This window comes from Rhineura floridana, chromosome 1 (assembly GCF_030035675.1).
Source record: "Rhineura floridana isolate rRhiFlo1 chromosome 1, rRhiFlo1.hap2, whole genome shotgun sequence".
In the NCBI taxonomy this organism is placed as follows: domain Eukaryota; kingdom Metazoa; phylum Chordata; class Lepidosauria; order Squamata; family Rhineuridae; genus Rhineura; species Rhineura floridana.
This window is the reverse complement of record NC_084480.1, coordinates 308,700,400-308,722,344: the sequence shown is the minus strand read 5'-3', so window position 1 is coordinate 308,722,344 and position 21,945 is coordinate 308,700,400. Positions and strand designations below refer to the sequence as shown.

The following is a 21,945-nucleotide window of genomic DNA, read 5'->3' as shown; positions in this document are numbered from 1 at the left end:
GGCAGACTAAAGTTGGTGGGGCAGTGCCCCATTTGTCCTAATGGACCAGCCTCCACAGCGTGTTCAGTGGAGCCCCAGTTTAGTAGTGTAACTAATTCTTGCTACTGAACCATTTGCTCAAGTCCTGCCCTCTGGAGCAACAAGATGCGCTTCATCACCTGAGTGGACGGCACTTCAGAAACTAACAGGCTATCATGCTCCCCCACTTGACCTTCCATCCTCTTTTCTCTAGGCTAAACGCACCCTGTTCTTGGGGTTTGCTTTCCAGATCCCTCACCATCTCAGCCGTCTTCCTCTGGGCATGCTCCAGTTTCCTGGCTGTCGCTTTGGCCCATGCCTCTGGGCAGCCCATGGCCTCTGACACCTCTTCCTCCGTAACAATGGAGCAACCACTGTGCACTGATTATGCAATAGAGCAGTGAGCTGACAAGACCCTTTCTCCCCTCCCCCCTTATACATGCTCTACCTGGTTGTGTTTCCTCATTGGGGAAGGGAAGCACCTCTGTACATGTTCAGAGGCACCATCTATTTATTTTCCTGTCACATATTTTAGGGCAGGTGTGGGGGGGAGGTGGCTATTACGCTGACTCTCATCCCAGCTCAGCCAAAACTTGCCATTTCACACTCTGGCGAGGCCCATTTTGAACTGTTGATAATGCATTGTAGAACAATCATGTGGGTTCCCCCCCCCGACTTTAATCTTTAGATTAACTTTAACTTTAATCTTTAGATTAAATGACAACCAACTTCTTGGCATTTAAAAACATGCAGGATGGGCTTTTGCAGAATAAATGAATACCACACAACAGATGGAGTACAGCAGGTGTGAGGACACTTTGGCCCTCCAGATGTTGCTAAACTACAACTCCCATCATCCCTGACCATTTGCCATGGAACATAGGAAGCTGCCTTGTACTGAGTCAGACCATTGGTCCATCTAGCTCAGTACTGCCTACACTGACTGGCAGTGGCTCTCCAGGGTTTCAGGCAGGGGTCTCTCCCAGCCCTGCCTGGAGATGCTGGGGATTGAAACTGGGGCCTTCTGCATGCAAGGCAGATGTTCTCCTACAGAGCTGTGGCCCTTCCCCATGTTTGCTGGGGTTGATGGGGATTGTAGTCCAGCGACATCGGGAGGGCCAAAGGTTTCCCATACCTCCTCTAGGGCCTCGGCTCCTTTGTTCTGGATTGGCTATAATTCCTTACATTTCAGGTCTGGGTCTTTGGCTGGGAGAAAAGCCAGAGCCTGACCTTGTCTGAGGGCCTCTGCCCCAGGTTTTTGACAGGTCCCTGCACTTTCTGGCTTCCCTACCTATTTCCAGCCTCTGTCTGTCTGTCTCCTTTGTGTCCCAAAGCTGTCTCCCACATTCAAGTCCTGTTAAGAGAGGATCATATCTCTAGTGCACTGCCCTGCCATTGATTTCATTCATTTTTTTTCATCATAAAATGTAGGGCTCAGTGTTAAGTCATACTTAAAGCAGTATGAAATTAATGGGTATGAGTTACTTAAACCCACTGAGTTCAATAGGCCTATACTGAGTACAGTAGGGCCCCGCTCATACGGCAGGTTCTGTTCCGGACCGCTGCCGTAAAGCAAAATCCGCCATAAAGTGGAACGCATTGACTAACATTGTCTAAAATGGGGCCCGACGCCCAAAAGACGCCGTAAAAGTGGAACAAGTGCCATAGGAGCGGGTCGTTTCTGCAATTGACAACTGCTGTATCGGTGGAACGCTGGAAAGTGGAATGCTGTATGACTAGCACTGGCTCTCGCCCATACAAAATGTACATAAAATATCGCAAATATGTGATATATAAAATAAAAATAGTAATTAATAAAATGCTATCATCAGTGGGCGCTCTCTACTTGTAAATATAAAAGTAAATGATTTGCGGAGGGGGGGTCCCCTACAGATTAATACATACAAGATGTGCATGGCTTAAAATGCTCCTTTTGGCCGTTCAAACTGGATAAGGGAATAGTGGACCAAATGACATTCATCCATTGGCCAGATTTGGCCCTTCAATTGCTAGCTGCCCACCACTAATCTACCACAGGGGAACCTCCAGCCTGTAGGCTCAATTAGGCTCACCAGTGGACCTGCATGATCATTTCAGCCAAGCCACTCCCACATGCCCTACACATGATGTCATATATGACATAAGGCAGGGGGCAAGTGACATCAGGGGAATGACAAGTGGGCAGCCCCACCCACCTGTCAAAGTTGCTCCATGGGAAGTGGAGTGGGGAATAGGTACAGATCCAGCTGGATCCACTTTCCCACCTCCGACCTACCAGCATAACGTGGGATGCAGCCTTTCGTTCTTGCACACCTTCCAACTTTCTGGTTAACAAGCGGAATCCACCAGGAGGTGACAGTTGTTTGAAGGGCAGGCAGCTGCTGTCTTTACTGCCGTCTGATGAAATTCTGCATCCTGCTGACAACCTTGTTAATGTTCAGCCACCCAAAGGAAAATGAAATAGGAAGATATTCCGTGATTCAGACTGTCATTTTGCAAGATCTGAGAACCTCTTTGCTTGAGTCAGACATCAGCTATCCATTAATGATTACTCAGAGGGTACCAGGTATAGGCTTTGGGCCAGTTTAGCAGCTGACTTTTACAGCTGCAAGATAAGGATGGCTGTTTTTTCAGTAATCTAGCTGGCCTATAAGGAGCAAGATGATCTTGAAGATATCCTGGTCCCAAGTTGTTTAGGGCTTTGTACGCTAGTTTAGGTTTATGAGATTTGTATATCACTTCCAACTAAGAAAGCCCCAAAGCAATTTATAATCAATTTTTTTAAAAAAAATACAATATTTTTTTTAAAAAAATGCAATAATAAAATTACATAAACATGATTTATGGCAACAAGGGAGAGGGCTTTCTCAGTGGTGGCCCCCAAATTATGGAATAATCTCCCTGACGAGGTGCGCCTGGTGCCAACACTGTTATCTTTTCGGCGCCAGGTCAAGAATTTCCTCTCCTCCAAGGCATTTTAGCATGTGTTTTATATTGTTTTAATTTTTTTAATTGTGTTTTAAATTGTTTTTTAAAATATGTATTTTAAATTGTGTTTGTTTTTAGTTATTGTAAACCGTCCAGAGAGCTTCGGCTATGGGGCGGTATACAAGTATGAATGAATGAATGAATGAATGAATGAATGAATGAATGAATGAATGAATGAATAAAAACAGACTTAAAATATGGTTAGTGCCACCCAAATGCCTGGTAAAACAAAAACATCTTTTCCTGGTACTGAAACAATGATAAGGTTGGTGCCAGGTGCGCAACCCCAGGAAAAGCATTTCATGAATGGGGGGTCTACTACAGAAAAGGCCTGTTCTCTCGTTGCCACCCTCTGGACCTCCCTCAGAGGTGGCATGCAAAGAATGGCTTCAGATGATGATCTTGGAGAGCTTAAAAAGCCTGAATTAAACAAGAGTTGTAACGCTGCCCTCCTAAACGCCAGCAGAGAAGGAGTCGTGCTGCTCCACTTGGGAAGATGGGTTGCAAGAGCAGGACTGTCACCGTACCAATATGTGGGAAAAGAATTAAGAAATGGGTCCCCAAATGCATGTTGGCAAGAAGGCTAGAAACTTTAAGAAACCCTGGTCCCAAGTTGCTTTAGGGCCAAAACTTTGTACCTGATCCAGTAGCATAGAGGCAGCCAAGGACAGTTCTGCAGCACAGGTATTATATGCCGTAGGATGGTTCCTTCCATCAGTAATCGAGCCGCTGTGTTCTGCACCAGCTCAAGCAGCCAGATCCAGGGATAACCCTACAATTTTTAGTCTTTTACTGGTATGGCTGCCTGTGTTATAGTCACAAGAACACATCCCATGTAGAATAGGGGTGAGGAACCTCTGCCCACTGAGGGGTCCAGGGTGCCCTGCAAACTATTTCCCCCAAACCACGCCCACTCGCTCACTGGCTAATGTCATTTGTGGAAACTTTGATCTGGGGAACAGGCACCATTACGGGTGCCACATAATACTCGTTCTGCACTTGTAAGAAATCAGTCTTTTAGTGTGGCAGCACCTACTCTTTGGAACTCCCTGCCTATTGACATCAGGCAGGTGCCTTCGCTGTATTCCTTTCGGCTCCTCCTTAAAACATTTCTGTTTGGGTAAGCCTATCCAGTCACGCAGAATGTTCACGTGTTTTAAAATCTTTTTGCTTATTTTTGAATGCTTTTAAATACCTCTTTTTAATTGTCTTCTACTGATAATTTTAATGTTGTTTTTGTAAACTGCCTGGAGGTCATTATGATCAAGCAGTATATAAATGTTCTGAAATAAATAAATTCAGGAAGGGGTTTGCATTGCAATCCCATGCTAAAACAAAAGAAAAACAGTCTTTCATTTAGCGGCACCTTACAAGGTGCTTTGAAGTCTGATTTCAAAGCACGTCACCCCGATATTGTGATGTCAGGTGATTGACAGCTAGGCTGCTCCACCCATCTGTCAAATTAGATCCATGAGGCTGATCCTGATAAGGATCTGGCCTGTGGAGCTGAAAAGGTTCCTCACCCATGATACAGAAGGATTTGAAATGTTTTCCTGATATGAATTGTTACTGTGATTTATGTTGTTGATGTTCAGTGAGGTATTAAATTTAATACATCACCATAGGAAGATCTTGCCTTTTGAACAGCAGCAGATACTGATAAATTTATTAAAATAAAATAAAACTGAGCAGGAAGTCTCTGGGAGGAGCTGCTGCCTTGTTGCATGTTGTGGAAAGCAGACGTGTAAGAGCTGGAGAACTCAATGGGGAGAACTTTCCCTCCAGATCTGGGGAACCTCTGGCTGTTCAGAGGTCTTCAGAGACTCCCATCTCTTATCAGCCCCTGCCAACATGATCCACGGTCTGGGATGATGGGAGCTGTTGTCTAGCTGAAGGCCACAAGTTCCTCATCCTTGCTGTAAGCCAGCAGAGGGGAGACTCTGCTCCTCAGGCCAAATTAGGTCCAGGAGACCACCCCACTTGGTCTACAAGGGCTTTTAGCCAAGCCAAGCCCTGCCGGCCCGTACCCCTGATGTCAACTCCCTGCTGAAAGCAGGACCCAGAGGCTCTGCCAGTCCGAAGATCGGTGATGCCTGCAAAGCCTTTCAAACACCTCCATGATTTCAAGCCACAGATTGTGCCACCAGTTCATTGATAGGTGGGTGGCCCCACCCACCTGACAGAATGGCACAGTGGGATTGGTGGACCCAGGCCTCCAGCCCACCAGCTGGACATTATTCCCCGGCCCTGCTCTAACCTAATGTACTCATGTACTTGATCTTAATGAGACCGAGAATGGATATTGCCATCACCCTAAGGAGGTCCCTATTGCTAATGGACTACTGCCATCCACTCCTGTGGGACAACATCTGCTCCCCAACCATGACACTGGGTAGCCTGGCCCTCTCTGACAGGCTTGCTGTGAAGGACAGCAGAGCATCTCTGCAGAGAACCTAAAATGACCCCTGCTGGATCAGGCCAGTAGCCCATCTAGTCTAGCATCCTGTTCACACAGTAGCCAAACCAAAGTCCATTGGAAGCCCACGAGCAGAACCTGAGTGCAAGAACATCCTCCCCACCTGCAATTCCCAGGATTCAGAGGCAAACTGCCTCCCATGGTGGAGGCAGAGCATAGCCATTGTGGCTAGTAGCCATCGATAGCCTACTAACCACGATGAGAGTGCACATAGAGACACAATGGATCCCCCTTGCGATATAGAAGTTCCCCCCCTCTACGTGCACATACTGCACCTGTCATGATAATGGATCTTTTACTAGTTAATGCTAAACAGAACTAGGAAATGGGACAAGGAAATGGTTGTACATAAATAGAAATGTACGCACGCATTTGTGATTGCATGCTGAGATACCATGTGCCACATGGCCCATCCTCTGATTGTGTTTGCACTGTTGTTTCTTTTTTTCTTTTGGGATGGGGAGGAAGGTGGGCAGGTCCCCCCTCCCTTTGATCTTGCTGTCCATGAAAAGTGAGTGAGAGGGAACAAGGTGATCTGAACGAATGCTTGTAATAAGGTGGAGCAAAAGCGGAAGATATTTAGGCAGCTTAAAGGGTAACAGCATCAAAGCAAAATTCCTGGATGGGACAAACACGTACTGTAACGTTCATCAAAAGTTTCACATTTGTGGGCTTTATTTGGGAATTGAGAAAAGCCCTGATTCTTATTAGCCTCTCCTCTAGAATTTATGAAGGGATTAGTCTCCTCTTGGTGGACAAATTAATTTTAGCAATAGCTCCATCCAAACCAGGATACCATAGATGTTTCCTGTGACAGGGAGTTTAAAAAAAAAATTATGTGCCTGGTAAAAATCTGCATGGGCTTCTCAACGGATATCACCTAAGCCTTTCTGGTTGCCTTTTCCAAAGATAAGCAAGAGTAAACCTGAGAGTCCTACCAGGGGGCAGGACAGAACGTTATTTCGGAAGAGTCACAGGAGGAAGGATTTTCACAGCAAAGGGGTTGAGTGACAGCTGCGAGAAGGAATGTGTGTGTGAACCTTCTGTGACATCACAGTCACTCAGCCATTCACTAAAGGGGGATTGCATATTGATATGTAACTAACAGCTTGTGCTCACCTAAGGTTATGTCCCTGTTATTTGTGTTTCACTTTTGACAAATTGACTATATATTGCAAATCTACAAGTTCTGCATTTTAATTTGGTATCTCATTCACAAATGACATCTACGCTGGAATCTTGAATGTAGAAATAAGGATGGGTGCCTCATATAGACTATATGTTCCATAGCTGTATGTAGCTTTTACTGACTCAGCTGTGTCCTTCTTTAACAGCACATATCTTCCAGTGCCACGTAAAATCAAAGTCGACAGAAACAAGGTGAGTGTTGCTCTGAAATGGTCACAACGTTCTTTCGTACATAAGTATAGGCCATGTTCAGATGACCCTTCAAACCATAGATGGAACTTCTCTGAAATCTGCAATAGAGTTCCCATCTTAAAAAGTTACTGATTTCTTTTATTTCGGTTTATGAAACGCTTCCAGTAAAATATCTCAAAAAGATTTAGCAATAAAACATCGACAGTAAAAGCATATATAAAGCAATTTCATTTTATATACAAATCAAACAATTTCAAATTCAATACAGTTACAGACTGGAATAAAAGGTCCCCACTTAAAAAGGCTTGTTAGAAAAAGAAGGTCTTTCAACAGGCACCGAAAAAGCAATATAGACAGTGTATGCCTGATATGTAAGAGAAGAATAGGTATTGCCATGCCAGAAGCCAAATTCCTACATTGTATGGAATAGAACTCCTGATGACGTGGTATCTGCAGTGATCAGTGGGTATATACCAACAGAAAATGTGCATGTGAGGATAAGATAGATTTAGAAGTGTGTGCGTTGAGACAAATTTCCTAATGAAATATGTATTTTGCAGTAAAATACATATTTAGAGACTTAGGAAATTGCCTTATTCTGAGTCAGTCCATTAAGCTAGCTCAGTATTGTCTACGCTGGCTGGTAATTCCCTCTCAGTCCTACTTGGAGATGCCAGGGATGGAAACTGGGACCTTCTGTATTCAAAGCAGATGTTCTCCAACTAAGCTACAGCCCATTACATATTTTGCAATAAAACATTTAAATAAATGTTTGAAACATGGAGTTTTACACAAGTTTTTTTAAAAAACTAATAATCACCGATTAATGCAAAATTGTGGTGGAATAGACTTGTGAATGAACACATGTGAAATGCCCTGGAACTATCCTGATTCCTCCGTGCCTACTACTAACCTGTATCATTTCAGAGTGAACAGGCCGAAGTTTGAAGGGCAACTTTCATAGTGACATTATTCAAAATTCCCACCTTGAAAACCTAACAGAAGCAGGAACTGAGCTAAACTGTCTTAGGTGTGGCTGTGCCTCCACCTACTGGTGGTGATAGGAACTACACCTGTGGCATTTTCTTTGACCTTTATTTATTAAAATAGGTTTCTCCCTGTTCCCAATTTTATTCCATCAACCCTTTAAGGTAGGTCAGACTGGGAGGTGCATCCAGTTCTGTTCTCAGTCAGGATCCATATTCAGGAGTACTGCCTGCTGAGCATCATTTATCATTATTTTTGGGTTCAGGGCTGCTGACAGGGAGAATACAGGGGATATATACCAGGCTCCAAGCCAGCGGAGCCCCAGACTCTTAGCTTTCATTTTAAATAAAAAGTAAGTCAGTCAATAAAGGAAGTTAGAAAGCAGAACCTGGAGGCAGCTGTCTAAGGCTTTGGCAGGCAGCAAGGTTGGTAAGGATAATTAATCACTGTTGCCAAGCAATCAGGGGAAGGAATGCTAAGCACCCCCACCTGGGACTCTAGAGGGGGGGGGGCTTGCACAACAGCAGACAAAACAGGAGAAGCTCCCTGCTGCTGCTGCTGCTGCTGCTATCCTGGTGCTGGACAGAGGAGGATACTTTGTTTAAGCATCCATGTTATTTCGTCCACTCTGCAGATATGCTGCCTTGACAGTATAAACTTCATTGGTCGGCTTTGGTATATTTTGTTGGGAAGCCACGCCCTTGAAATAAATGAGGCTTCCCTCCTATTGAGAAAGAAATGGCAATATTGTGTTGATTCCCCCCCCTCCCCAATTATCCATGCCCCTCAAACAGCCAATACCAGTCTGCTTGTCGTCATTGGGCTGTTATTTATTCATGTACAATAACTATAAAACAAACAAAAAATTCAGAATGAATTGGCAAATACAGCTATAAAATAATCAAAAGCTTTACAGCTGCCGCACGTTAAAATCCCTATCTGCTGTACTTTAACACAAGGATACTTTTTGTGCTCCTCAAGGTTGGCAAAATGTTTTTTTGGGCGTGAAACTGCACGTGCTTAGAGGATTTGTTGCTTGCTGTATCTTTGAATCTTCTTCCCGAAAGCCCAAGACTGTGTGCATTGTCTTCCCCTCCCCCCCTTTTATTTTCATAACAGCCCTGTGAGGTAGGCTAAGCTGAGAGTTGGTAGTTCAGACATCAAAGTTGTGAAAGTGCACTTATTTGGAATTTGTGTTTTGCTTGTTATTATCAGGATTGGCAAACCTTTTTACTTTTTTTCGTTTGTAAATATCAGAACTATGAAACAGTACAGTTAAAGCAAGGGGGTTGCTATTCAGGCTTTGTGCGTGTTTATTTTTTCTTTACATGAATGACATTATATATTTGCATCTTGCTTTTCCTCCCAGGAGCTCAAGATTGCTATATTTATAAACATAAAATTCAGAAATACAGAAATAAACAGCATTACTTTAAAATGTGACTCATTCAGGACAAAACAATTTTCAAAAATAACAGCAAGAAATCAGCAGCATGTCTAGTAAAGACACATCTATTAAAAGCCAGTTGAAACAAATGCATTTTTAAAGCCTTTTTTAATGCAAGGCTGAAGGGATCACCCATACATCCCTTCGGAGGGAGTTCCATAAGATAGGGGCCACCATTGAGAAGGCCATGTCCTGACTGATCTTAAAGCAGTAATGGATGGCATGGTGGGGTGGCATTGTTCACCTGGCCTCAGGTTGGTCATGTCATCGCTGCTTACCAGAGGGTATAGGAAGAGGGAGAAGGCAGCAGGGAGGTTGGTGCGATGCAAATGGCTTGGGACCACAATACCTGACGAAACGCCTCTCCTGACACGAACCTACCCATACACTACTGTCAACATCAAAGGTCCTCCTCCAGGTGCCTACTCCAAGGGAAGCTTGGAGGATGGCAACAAGGGAGAGGGCCTTTTCAGTGGTGGCTCCCAAACTGTGGAATGATCACCCCAATGAAGTTCACCTGGCGCCAACATTGTTATCTTTTCGGTGCCAGATCAAGACTTTCCTTTTCTCCCAGGCATTCTAGCAGCATGTGCTGAACTCTGACCCCTGGTCTTTTAGCTTGTTTATCTGTGCTTCATGGTTTTAAACTTGGTATGGTTTTAATTGGTTTTAAAATTGTATATTTGTTTTAATGTTTAATGTTTTTAATTTTTGTAAACCGCCCAGAGAGCTTTGGCTATGGGGCGGTATATAAATGTAATAAATAAATAAATAATAAACACACCAGGGGAGGCAATCTGGCTCTCCTGCCCATGTACTTGCACTGTGCCATCCTCCTTACCTCTCCCCCTCCCAGTAAGCAGCAGTGATGCAACTGACAGGAGACCAGATGAGTGGAGCTGCCCCAGCCTGCCGTCTGCTACTGTATGCCATGAGCAAGGTCTCTGATGCTGATCTCACGACATGGTCAGATTCCTATGGCCACAGGCAGTCCTTGATATAATCTCCTCTCAGATTGTTTAGGGCAGCTTTCCACAACCCTCCAGAAGTTGTTGGATTACAACTCCCATCATCCCTGACCATTAGCCGTGCTGACAGGCCAATGAGAGCTGTAGTCCTAGAGACCACAGAAGGATGACTTAGAGCTTTACAGTCAAACACAACACTTCAAACTGGGTCCAGAAATGAACTGGTAACCAATGCATCTGTTGAAGAATCAGTGCAGGATGTGCAGACTGCTTAGCAATAAGTACGTGAGCAGCCTCATTCCGCACCAGTGTTTTGTTTTCATATATTTTAAAGTCTGTTTTTAAGATGTTTCAGAGTGTTTTTAGTGTTTTTGTTTGCCATCCAGGGCTCCTTCTGAGAGGAAGGGCAGGATATAAATATAATAAATTATAAATAAAATAAATAGGCCAGTATTGTCTACTCTGACTGGCAGCAGGTCTCCAGGCTTTCAGGGCGAAAGCCATTCCCGTCACCTGTTTTTAAGCAGAGGCATCGGGGATTGAAGCTGGGCCCTTCTGCATGCCAAGCGTGTGCTCTGCCAATGAGCTACAGACCCCACCCCCAGTAAAGCTTATTGACTCTTAACACTCACTCAGACTTGCAGCCACTGGTGAAACTATATGCAGAAGCCAGCATGCCCAGAACTCAGTGTGTGCCCATGGTTAGCACAGTCCTGCAACTCTTGATGAGCCTGGATCACAGTGGGATACAAAAAGCCAGCGTGCCTAAATGCCACCCTTTTTTTTCATTTGGACAAGCATGTCATGACTGGGGAAGAGTAAAGTATTTTTCCATTGCTTCCCTTTTTGTTTAGTTTTACCTGCCTGCAAGATTCTAAAGCGGGGTTCACCTGTGTAGTCCAGAATATTGTTTGGATACAACTCTCATCCTCCCTGACTATTGGCTTTGCTGGCTGGGACTGATGAGAAGTGTAGTCCTAAACATCCGGAGGGCACCAGATTGAGGTGGGCTGTTCTAGAGTGAAAGGCCGACTTTACTGTCACAACTAACCATTCATTGGGACAGGGATGAGGAACCTGTGGCCCTCCAAATGTTGTTGGACTACAGCTTCCATCATCCTTGACCTTTGGCCATGCTAGCTGGTGCTGGTGGGAGACTGAGCCCAACAGCACCTGGAGGGCCACAGATTAGCTACCCATGTTCTAAAGGCTGTGACCTACCCTGGTGCTTTCATTATATGACAGGTCAATTTTTTTTTCTGATTTTGACATTTGTGTTTATTTATTTATTTATTTATTATTAGATTTATATCCACCCTTCCTCCCAGTAGGAGCCCATAAAAATCCTACCATTGTTATGTTTTGAAAATGTATAATTTGGAAAATTTTACTGTGATTATGAATTCAGTGACTTCTATGTTGTCCAATTTCAGATTTCTTTTTGGCGATCTCTTTTGTTTCAATGCTATATTTGCAGCCAAATTAACAAGGCCTGTTGATTCATTCCACACAGATCATGGTTTATCACCCTATCTTTATTAAATACGTTTATGATAGCTGGCTGCAACATCATGGGAGATACCCCTCCACAGGATTCCTGTCTGTGATATTTGCTCTTCACATTTGTGATGAGGTATGTGCAATGCTAAGGTTCAGTTTAGATGCACTGACAAACTGTGGTTTACCACTACATCCATCAGAGGAGATCAAAAGCTTTCACTTTCTTAACTAAGCACAGTTCTGCACAGTGAGTATGAACATCACAAATCATGACATAGAGCCATCATTTCCATGTCCATCTTTATTATGTACATCTTCACAGCTCTTCACAGCTATGTTGAGGTACACATAATACTAGGGCTCAGTTTAGACGTCATGGGAAACTCTGGTTTGCCACTATGTCCAAAGTTGTTTTTTAATGCATTTTGAAAGCTTTTAAAAAAAAAGGTTTTTAAAGATCTTTCGTTTTTATGTTTTTTTAAGGATGTTTTTTTTTTTTAAAAAGGATGTTTTAAAGATCCTCCGTGGCGCAGAATGGTAAGCGGCGGTAACACAGCCGAAGCTCTGCTCACGGCCGGAGTTCGATTCCAACGGGAGGAGGAAGTCGAATCTCTGGTAAAAGGGGTCGAGGTCCACTCAGCCTTCCGTCCATCCATGGTCGGTAAAATGAGTACCCAGCATATGCTGGGGGGTAAAGAAAGGTCAGGGACGGAACTGGCAATCCCACCCCATATATACGGTCTGCCTAGTAACCGTCGCAAGACGTCACCCTAAGAGTCGGAAACGACTCGCACTATACGTGCGGGGACACCTTTACCTTTACCTAAGGATGTTTTGTTTTAATAAATGTTAAAGTCTGTTTTATGATGTTTTAGAGTGTTTTTGTTGCTTTTGTTTGCCACCCTGGGCTCTTACTGGGAGGAAGGGTGGGATATAAATCTAATAAATAATAAATGAATAATGTCCATCAGAGGAGGAGATCAAAGGTTCTCACTTTATGTGCTAAGCGCCGCTCCCTACAGTGTGTTCGAACATCACAAACATCATACAGCCATCATTTCCAAGTCATAAGAAAGTTATAGACTCTCTTTATTAGATGATCAGTGGTGTGGAAAGAAGTTCCATAGGGAACTGGAAATATTTAGCCTGGAGAAGAGAAGCCACTGGGATGGCATGATAGCATTCTTCAGATCACATAGGGCAGATATTTGTTCTCTGCTGCTCTAGAGGGCAGGAACTAGATCTAACGAGCTTAGATTATAAGAGGGTAAGTTCTGGTTAAATATTAGGAGAAGCTTCTTGATAGTAAAAGCACTTCAACAATGGAGCCAATCACCTAGCTGACTGGGGGTCTCTCCCTAGTTGCAAGTCTTCAAGCAAAGGCTGGACAGCCAGCTGTTCAGGATGTTGTAGAGCTGGGTTTTCTTGCACTGAGTAGGGAACTGGATTAGATGGTTTACAAACCATGAGTGCAGGGAACTGTGGTTTATTTAACTGAGGTTACAGAACAAGCCAGGATTTGATTCTGGCTTTTTTTTTTTTAAGTTATTAAAAAACTGCACAATTCCCCAGGTTTAGATGTAACAGAGAACTGTGCTAACTTTCAAAGAGGAAACAAAAGCTTCCAGTTTCATAGCAACATGAGGGGAGTTGGAAGTTAGCAAGGCTCATGCATGCTGTTTTACAGTTTCCTGCTATTTCTGCCATAGTTCTCAATAGCCATCATTTAAACAAACCACAGTGGACAAATTTGGACATCACCGGAAACTGTGGTTAGTTTTAAATCAAAAGCAGATGTTTTCAGTCACCTCCTCTGACATGCAAAGAGAGAGAGGGCCCGCATTGTTCCAAATGGTAGGCTGCCACAGCCACCCTTTCCTCATACCCACTGGGGTAGTATGTGCAGTGGGGAGAGGGGGAATAAATCTATTGGCCCTCTCCCTCCATCAGGTCTCACCCACTGCCTTCATCACCTTCTACTTCTCAGTAAGGTGAACTTCTGCAGCTGGGAAACCTCTCTACATGTGGAAAGTGATGAAGCTGGTGATGGAAATGAGATGGAAGGGCCAGGCCAACAGGGTCATTCCTGCTCTTCCCCCATCATGCGAGACTCCAGTGCTTGAAGAGGCCTTCAATCCATGGGAATGGTGAAACATGAGATTTAATTCTACACAAGGTAGTGAGGTCACCAACATGGATGGCTTTAAAAGAGGATTAAACAAATTCATGGAGGAGAAGGCTATCGGTGGCTGCTGGCCATGATGGCTGTGCTCTACCTCCATTGTGGGAGGTGGTATGCCCCTGAATACCAATTTCTGGGAATCGCAGGTGGAGAGTGTCATGACCCCCAGACCCTCAAGCTACTGGGTTCATGCATCAGACTCAGACCCCCACCCTTAGGGAAATGAGACTGGAACCAAAAAGCTATTACTTCACCCTTGCCAAGGCTATGTACGCTCACAACAACCCTGCAAGGTAGAAGGTAGGCTGCCACCACCCCTGTATACTGGTCCACTCAGAGCCAGGGGATCTCTGAGCCCAGAAGATATATAAAACCAAGGTCCTAAAAGGCAAGAGTCACACTCCTTGCCAGGCACCTCTGGTTTAACACTTAAAATCCAAGCCTTTAATTTCTTAACCTTCTTTGGTAGTTAGTGACTGAGATTGGTCAAGGTACTGAATCCAGAACCACCCCTTCTCTCAATTGAACACACCAGGTTAAATAGAAGTAGCTTTATTAAGATATATAAGTGCACATAACATATAGCAGCAAGTAATCCTTTAAGACCATTCACCCAACAGGGGTTTAGGTTCTTACAAGAGAATTCATACACACAACAAGAAAATAACAAACTAACTCACCTAACTACTTACACATGAGGTAGTTGGTTGCGTGGCACCTCTCCTAAGAGAGATGGATGTTCAACATAAAGCAATGGAACCAGACATAAGTTGCCTTCCCATAAGCAACCCCTGGAACCATAAGGCAGAAAGGTTTGGAACTCTGGTGCCAGTCAGCATAGGCAGAGAACAGAAAACAAAAGCTATGGGTCTCTAGCCCTATACTTAAGGGAAAAGGATCCTAACGGTCCAAAATTAATTGACCAATCAGGAATTGGCTGATGTAACTTTCTTCTCGATGTTTCTCACATTTTCGCGCCTTCAGGCCCCCCTCCCAACTGTGTTTTCCAACTGTACAGGCCAAGGATGACCTTGAGTACCAGGCACTTGCTAATCAGCAAAGATAAACAGGTGCAGCTTGTTAAGGCTTCTCTAACCATCTTCAGCTGGGAAGTGAAACACAGATTTGCAAATTGGCAAAGGCTTGTCTTTTCCAACTGTAACCGTCTCCCAGAGTCCCTTACTGGAGCCAAAGTATTGCTATTAGATTTTTAATAACTCATGACCATTACAGGTTCATGACAGAGAGAGTGTTTGCAGGCTCCCATAGGCATCTGGTTGGCCACCAGAGAGAACAGGGCATTGGACTCGATGGGCCTTTGGCCTGATCTAGCATGACTTTCTTTATGTTCTTGTGTAAAAGGGCGAGACTTCTACAGAGTTCTTTTCTCTTCCTTTGCAGGTAGACCTTTATGGCTTTGGAGCTGACAACAAAGGGAACTGGCACCACTATTGGGAAAACAATCCATCTGCAGGGGCTTTCCGCCAGACAGGTGTTCACGATGGGGATTTTGAATCCAACATAACGTTAACTCTTGCCTCAGTTGACAAAATACACTTCTTCACGGGCAGATGACCCTGGTCCCAGGGAATGCTGTGATTTCCAGCTGCGGGGAATACAGAGACGTTTGTGGAAATTAATGGGGTCTTTGAGTTGACTGCGTCTTGCACCTTAGCTGGCAGAGCCAGGAACCAGCACAGGGTTGCAGTTTGCAAGCAGTTATTGATTGGTTCCATGTATTGCCTGAGATTCCTTTAATGATGTTTGAAGAACATAGGAGAATGCTTATCAATCTTGTGATGGCAAAGGGACCTTTTTGGCTTCATCACTCTCCTTTTGCTAAGATGTTTTCATCCTGAAAATCTTGCCTTGTGCAACTTAAAAGGAAACAAAGCTATTTTTTGCTTTCTTTCTCAATTATTGAGTACATATATTTCTCTCTCTCCCTCTCTCTGGGACAAAAACATAGCAAAAGGGATGCAGGATTTTCATCCTGACCACAGTGGATGTGAAATATCCTCTCAATTCAAGATTACCTCAAAAGGAGCTTATTTTGTTTTTTTATCTTTCCCCAGAAACATCCTTGCAAGACCTCTAAGTTCTTATACTCTGTAACAACCAACCGTATGTTTGTCTCCAGTAGACAAAATTGGCACCAGCCTGCATTTGCCAACAGCTGGGAAATTTGGAAAAATACTTTCCAATTATTACTATGGGTTTTTTTTTCTGTGTGAAACATATGCTGCTGTTCATAGCCATAATTAAGAAGGAAAGAAGAGTTGAAAAGGAAGACGTTAAGAAGATGGAGTAAACTATTCACTATTGTTTACCTTTGAAAAATGTCTTTCTGACTGCTCTGAGCATTGAACTCTCTTATAAAGCAGAGAAATGGATTGAAGTTAGTTTTATATATGTCTGCCCATGTGTGTTGTGCCACGCACACCTGCATATATATACACACACTCTATATATATATATATATATATATATATATATATATATATATATATATATATATATATATATATATATATATATATATATCTGTCATTGACATGTGCCTTTCTAAAATATCTGGAATATAAAAGGGAGGGTTGTTTGTCTGCCTCTCACAAAGACTGAGATCCCTCAATTAAACCTTTTTTAATATGAAACTAACTGACCAAAGTTCAATCCTCCTCACCATATCATTTTGTATCGACAGTTTTCTTCAGTCTACTTGAAAGGTTCACAAACAACAGTCAGGTTTTGGTTTTGAGAGAAAAACATTTTTGCCTTATTTTAAAAGAGCATTTTTTTTAACAAACCAAACAAAATAAGATTTTTGCTTCTATTTTTTACAGCTGTGGTAGATGATTCCTATATAAAATGTCCTGGAGTGGACAGGAACTGTCCCTGCAGTGGGGTGTAAACCATGGATGTGGTTCAAGGTCTGTGTATAACCAGGCAGTGCCAGTTTAGTCCATATTCAAGAATGAGATCCATGCCAAGAAAATGAGGCTTCCCTGGAAATAAGTCCCAATGAACTCAGTAGGGTTTCTCCTGAGTAGACATGTACAGGATCATACTGTCAGGAGCCATATAAGCAATGAAAAGAAGTGATAATCAATGGTCAACAAGGAAAGCACCTTAAGGGAAGGAGGCAGCAAGAGATGAGGCTAGAACGTTCTAGAAAGCATTGCCTTGAGGATGACTAGAATGTTCTAGAAAGCATTCTCTTGAGGAGGATGAAGAGAGGGGAAACCCTCATTAGGAAGGCACTACCACAGGAACAGTGTGACAGTGTTAAGAACATGGTGTGTGATGGCTTCAAGAAAATGGAGGTGAACAGAACCACTTTAAAGTCACCTCATGTCACTAGACATGGGGCCCACTGAGTGCCCGCAGAGGCCCGAGGAACATTGGGGGGATCAGAGTGATTTTTCTCACCCTAAAATCTAGATGGTTAAGCCATCTCTTTTTAAAGAGATATATATTGTTATTATAATATGAGACAGAAACCTTTCTTGAACATTTCTTTGAAAGTTCTAAGGCTCTTTGCTTCTTACGGGCAACCTACATGTTATGATAAACCTTTTTTTAAAAAGAAACAAATCTACAACAGCAAAGAAGCAAGCTTAAACTGGCTGATTTTCAACAGGAAACTGTGGGGGCCAGCTCCAGATCAGGGCCCCGTGGTTGCTCTTTCTTCAAAATAAAAGTGGCCAGTTTAAGGACACCTTTTTAAAAAGTACGTTGTTTAGCTCTTAGCACCATTTAGTTCAGTTTTCCTAAATTTTGTGGCACAGCTTTAATTCAAATCTTCTTTAGAACCGGTGCCACAATAAGAATATTGCCTGAACGAAGGCTGCTTATATTCTGCTGTAGGGTTGCCAACTTTTATTTTTACTTTGCTAGCCTCTGCACCTGTGCCTTAACAACAATTTGATCTGCAGACATCGGGACATGTTTATTCTTATCTCCATGTTGTGAAAAACCTTTGCCTGGTGATTTCTGCCGATCAAGCTACTGTTTAAAATGCACAAGAGCAAACCAGGCTGTTCTTTTCCTAATCAGTTGGCAACCCTGTTCTTGGACTGCAGATGTCATTGTTGCTTTTAAAACGCCACATCCTGAGCTTATAGGGTAGGAATGACATCCAAATAAAAGGATCTGTCATTCGTACCAGAGGAGGAATTAAACTCAAGAGGCACGCAGAAGATTTCTACGTTCAGCTCCTGGTATCTCCACTTCAGGTTGGAGCTCAGGTAGATCCCTGCATGAAATTGGGTGAGTTTTGCCTCCATTCTCCTCTCTGCTGAATTCTACAAAAGCAGCACTGAGACTGCAGAGGAGGACGCTGGCAGACAATGCTGCCACCCCCTGGACCCTGGATAGGCAGGTGGGGACTGGCTATGGGCAGACTGAGGTTGCTGAGGCAGTGCCCCACGTGCTCTAATGGGCCTGCCTCCACTGTGTATAAGGCAGTCCCCTGTAACCTGAACACAATCTGGAAATGGGTAAGACTTGTTAAAAGTTTGTTCCCATTGCAGTACGTGAGTTTTCATTTAAGTGTGGTTATGGGAAGGACTGGAACTGTTTACAGGGCAGACTTCCTGATCGCAGACTGCCGCACCCAAACCCTCAGTACATGGATTTTCTCCTTTAGTCATGAGGGTTAGAGGTGGGGAGTGGGCTGTCAATGGCTGCAGAGACTGCATTGTTCACTGAATCTTGATTAGAGGTCAGATCCATGCCTTTGTTTTCTGCAGGCCAAGCAAGAATCCCAGGGGAGATTTTTTCCTTATCATTGTAAGCAGTAGTGATGGGAACCAGCTTCCCCAGTTGGATTTCTGTGTGTCGTTGCACAAGATCCCTGTCAGGGGGGGAAAAAAAGGCAGCATCCCTAGCCTGTCAAAGTATCCTCCCTGATTTCAGCAGAGCTTGGAGCGTCTTCTTACTTGGTTTTCCTTCATGTTGTATTTTTAAGAAGCTGTGGCATTATTTTCTTAAAGAAAAATAATCACTCTAAGGACCTATCATTTTACAATCAAAATGAAAAAGTTGTTTTGGATGTAATTCTTCCCCCTTTCTCTTCCCCATTGGGGTTCTTTTCTTTTCTTTTTTACAGCATTATTCTGTATTTTCTGCTTTTTCTCCCAGCATTTGGTTTGACAACGCTGCAAGGGTCTCCTTGCAGTTAGACACCCCCAAACAGCTGTTGCCTGAATATTTGATCCTTTAAGACAGGGATGAGGAACCTGTGGCAATGATCATGGATTGTCCCTGCTTTAATGGCTATCTATTCCCAGTGGCTTCTCCAATGATGCAGAGACTGCATTTTCTCTCTTTTACCTCTAGGTCTCGAAGCCAGCATTTTTCACACTTCTGATACCAGGTGATCAGTGGTTTCTTGAATGAAAGTGGAGCAGTGGCGGCAGCTGGCCCCATGTCACTGGGGCAGTGAAATCCTCTCTGGGTTTTAGCTGAAACTAAGCTGAAAGCACCTTGGACACCTCCTTGGAAGTGCAGACTAAAACCATTCCCCCGGAAAGGAGCAGCGTGGCACCGATGGGCGGGAGCGGCCGCGATGGGGTTGAGGAGTCTGTGTGTGCGGTCGTTCCGAATCCAGTTGCGGGAAGAAGGCCGCTGGTGGAAGGAGCCGGTGGTTTGAGGCCGGGTCGTTTGTAGGCTGTCGCGCAGAGAGAGGGAGAGAGAGATTTGTCTTGAGTCTGCTATATTTAGTGAAGCTTGAGTCTGCTGTATTTAGTGAGCGGCCTGCCAGCCTCAGCCAGTTCCCCTGCTCCGGAAAGGACGGCTGGCCGCTTCACTAAATACAGCAGACTCAAGCTTCACTAAATACAGCAGACTCAAGACAAATCTCTCTCTCTCTCCCCCCCCTCTCCCTCTGTGCGACGGCCTACAAACGACCCGGCCTCAAACCAGCTCCTTCCACCAGTGCCGCGGCCTTCTTCCCCCAACCGGATTCGGAACGACCGCACGCACAGACTCCTCAGCCCCATCGTGGCCGCTCCCGCCCATCGGCGCTACGCTGCTCCTTTCCGGAGTAGGGGAACCGGCTGAGGCTGGCAGGCCGCTCACTAAATATAGCAGACTCAAGACAAATCTCTCTCCCCCCCCTCTCTCCCTCTGCGCGACGGCCTACAAATGACCCAGCCTCAAACCGGCTCCTTCCACCAGCGGCCTTCTTCCCCCAACCGGATTCGGAACGACCGCACGCACAGACTCCTCAGCCCCATCGTGGCCGTTCCCACCCATCGGCGCCACGCAGCTACGGCCTCCACTCACCACCCTCACTTCTGTGGCCGGCGGGAGCGTCCAGGCTCTGCTGCACAGGGGGGGCCGCGGCAGTAACTCAACTCCTCCTCCTCTCTCTCTGCAGTCCCTCCCTCAATTACAAAGGGCAGGGCGGGAAGGCGGCCAGCCACAGCCTTCACGCATGCGTGTGTCAATCACGCATGCGTGGCTGAGCGGCACGCTCAAAAGCCGGAGATTAGCCTTTTTAAAGGAACTATGGCCGGAGGCCGGAGACGGCCCCCTTTTGCTGGAGACTCCGGCAGAAAACCGGAGACCTGGCAACCCTACGATCAGCTGACAGGTGCAGCAGCGCAGCAGCAGAGGCTCTGCAGCACAGGCTCCTCTCAGGAGCAGCTGGGATCGGCTGGAAGGCATGAAGAGAGCCATTGGTAAGGGCAGGAATGCACTGCATGCTGGGAGGGCTGTTGGTAAGGGTGGGAACGCACTGCCTGCTGGGATTGCTGTCACGTGAGCAGTGGCAGCTAGTGCAAAACTCCCGCGATCTTCTGTGTCCCTGGCCTTGCTATCAGAATTTTCCCGGTATCATTTATTGCGGAATTTAGTGCAAAACTTCCACTACATTCCACCAGAATGCTGGAGCTACCCGTTGTGTCGTGTGAAAGCTCAAATTTTATGCGCAAATTAACAGGAAATAAATCGTCAGAATAACGGAATAAAGTGCAGTGTGAAAGCACCCAAGGTCTGACTTGGAGTTGACCCACTGAAATAAATTGACTTGCCTAATTTAAATTGCAATGGGTCTACTGTGAATAGTTGGATACAACTCAGAGCTTCTTTCTGTGCTATGAAAGGGCTTCGCTGGCTGATTCCTGCAGATCAAGCGGCAGTTAAAGGCGCAGGAGCAGGCCTCGATAACTTGCCTGTTCAGCTGGCAATTGTAATCACAGAAATGCCGTAGGGAAGAGCGGGTCCATCACCCTGTAGGGCTGGGAATGTCACCTGCCTGAAACCCTGGAGAGCTGCTGCCAGTTAGTGCAGACAATACTGAGCTAGGCGGATGAGGGGAGCAGACTCAGTATAAAGCAGTTTCCTGTGTTGTTCCTAATTAGTCTCAGAAAACTAGGCTGGGGAGGAATCGCATCTTGGCATGTGGAAGGGCCCACATTTAGTCCCTGGCCTTCCTGGGTAGGGCAGGGAAAGGCACCTGCCTGAAATTCTGCAGAGCCACTGCCCGTCAGTATAGACAATACTGAGCCAGGTCAACCAGTGGTCTGATTCAGTGTAAGGCACTTCCTTGTGTTCCTCCTGGCGTTCTTATCTGTAGTCCCAGGCTGTGGTCTAAAGGCACATAAGGCCAGCTCCTTGCTGAAGCTAAGCAGCTACGTCTGGTCAGTGCCTGGATGGGAGACCACCTGGGAACCATATGTAAGCCGCCTTGGGTTTGATGAAAAAAGAAAGGCGGGGTATAAATGTAATAAATAAATAAATAGTATTTTCCACGTAATAAACTGAAAGTATAATAAGATCAAGCTCCTTAATCTTGGCCTGTGTTTCTTACCAATGCAAACGACGGCCACATTCACCTCATACATTTATTCCGCTATTATTCCACTCTAAACGGTTACGGTTTCCCCCAACGAATCCTGGGGAGTGTAGTTCGTGGAGGGTATTGAGAGCTGTTAGGAGACATCTGTTCCCCTCACAAAGCTACTATTGCCAGAGCGGTTTAACAGTCAGTCCT

At 44.8% G+C, this 21,945-nt stretch overlaps 1 protein-coding gene across 5 annotated transcripts in view; it reads left to right on the top strand.

Moving 5' to 3' along the window:
- Positions 1-19,497, top strand: part of ST3GAL1 (ST3 beta-galactoside alpha-2,3-sialyltransferase 1) — a 140,555-nt gene extending 121,058 nt beyond the window's left edge. For 4 of the 5 annotated variants that reach the window (XM_061606943.1, XM_061606939.1, XM_061606947.1 and 1 more), the window contains 3 exons: positions 6,817-6,862; positions 11,778-11,897; positions 15,348-16,339. In XM_061606943.1, the coding sequence (XP_061462927.1) occupies positions 6,817-6,862; positions 11,778-11,897; positions 15,348-15,521 (340 nt within the window). In that variant the 3' untranslated portion in view covers positions 15,522-16,339. Of the gene's footprint in view, positions 1-6,816; positions 6,863-11,777; positions 11,898-15,347; positions 16,340-19,286 lie in introns of those variants that run through there. The other variant, XM_061606950.1, reaches the window with a different exon arrangement.
- The last annotated feature ends 2,448 nt before the right edge of the window (positions 19,498-21,945 follow it).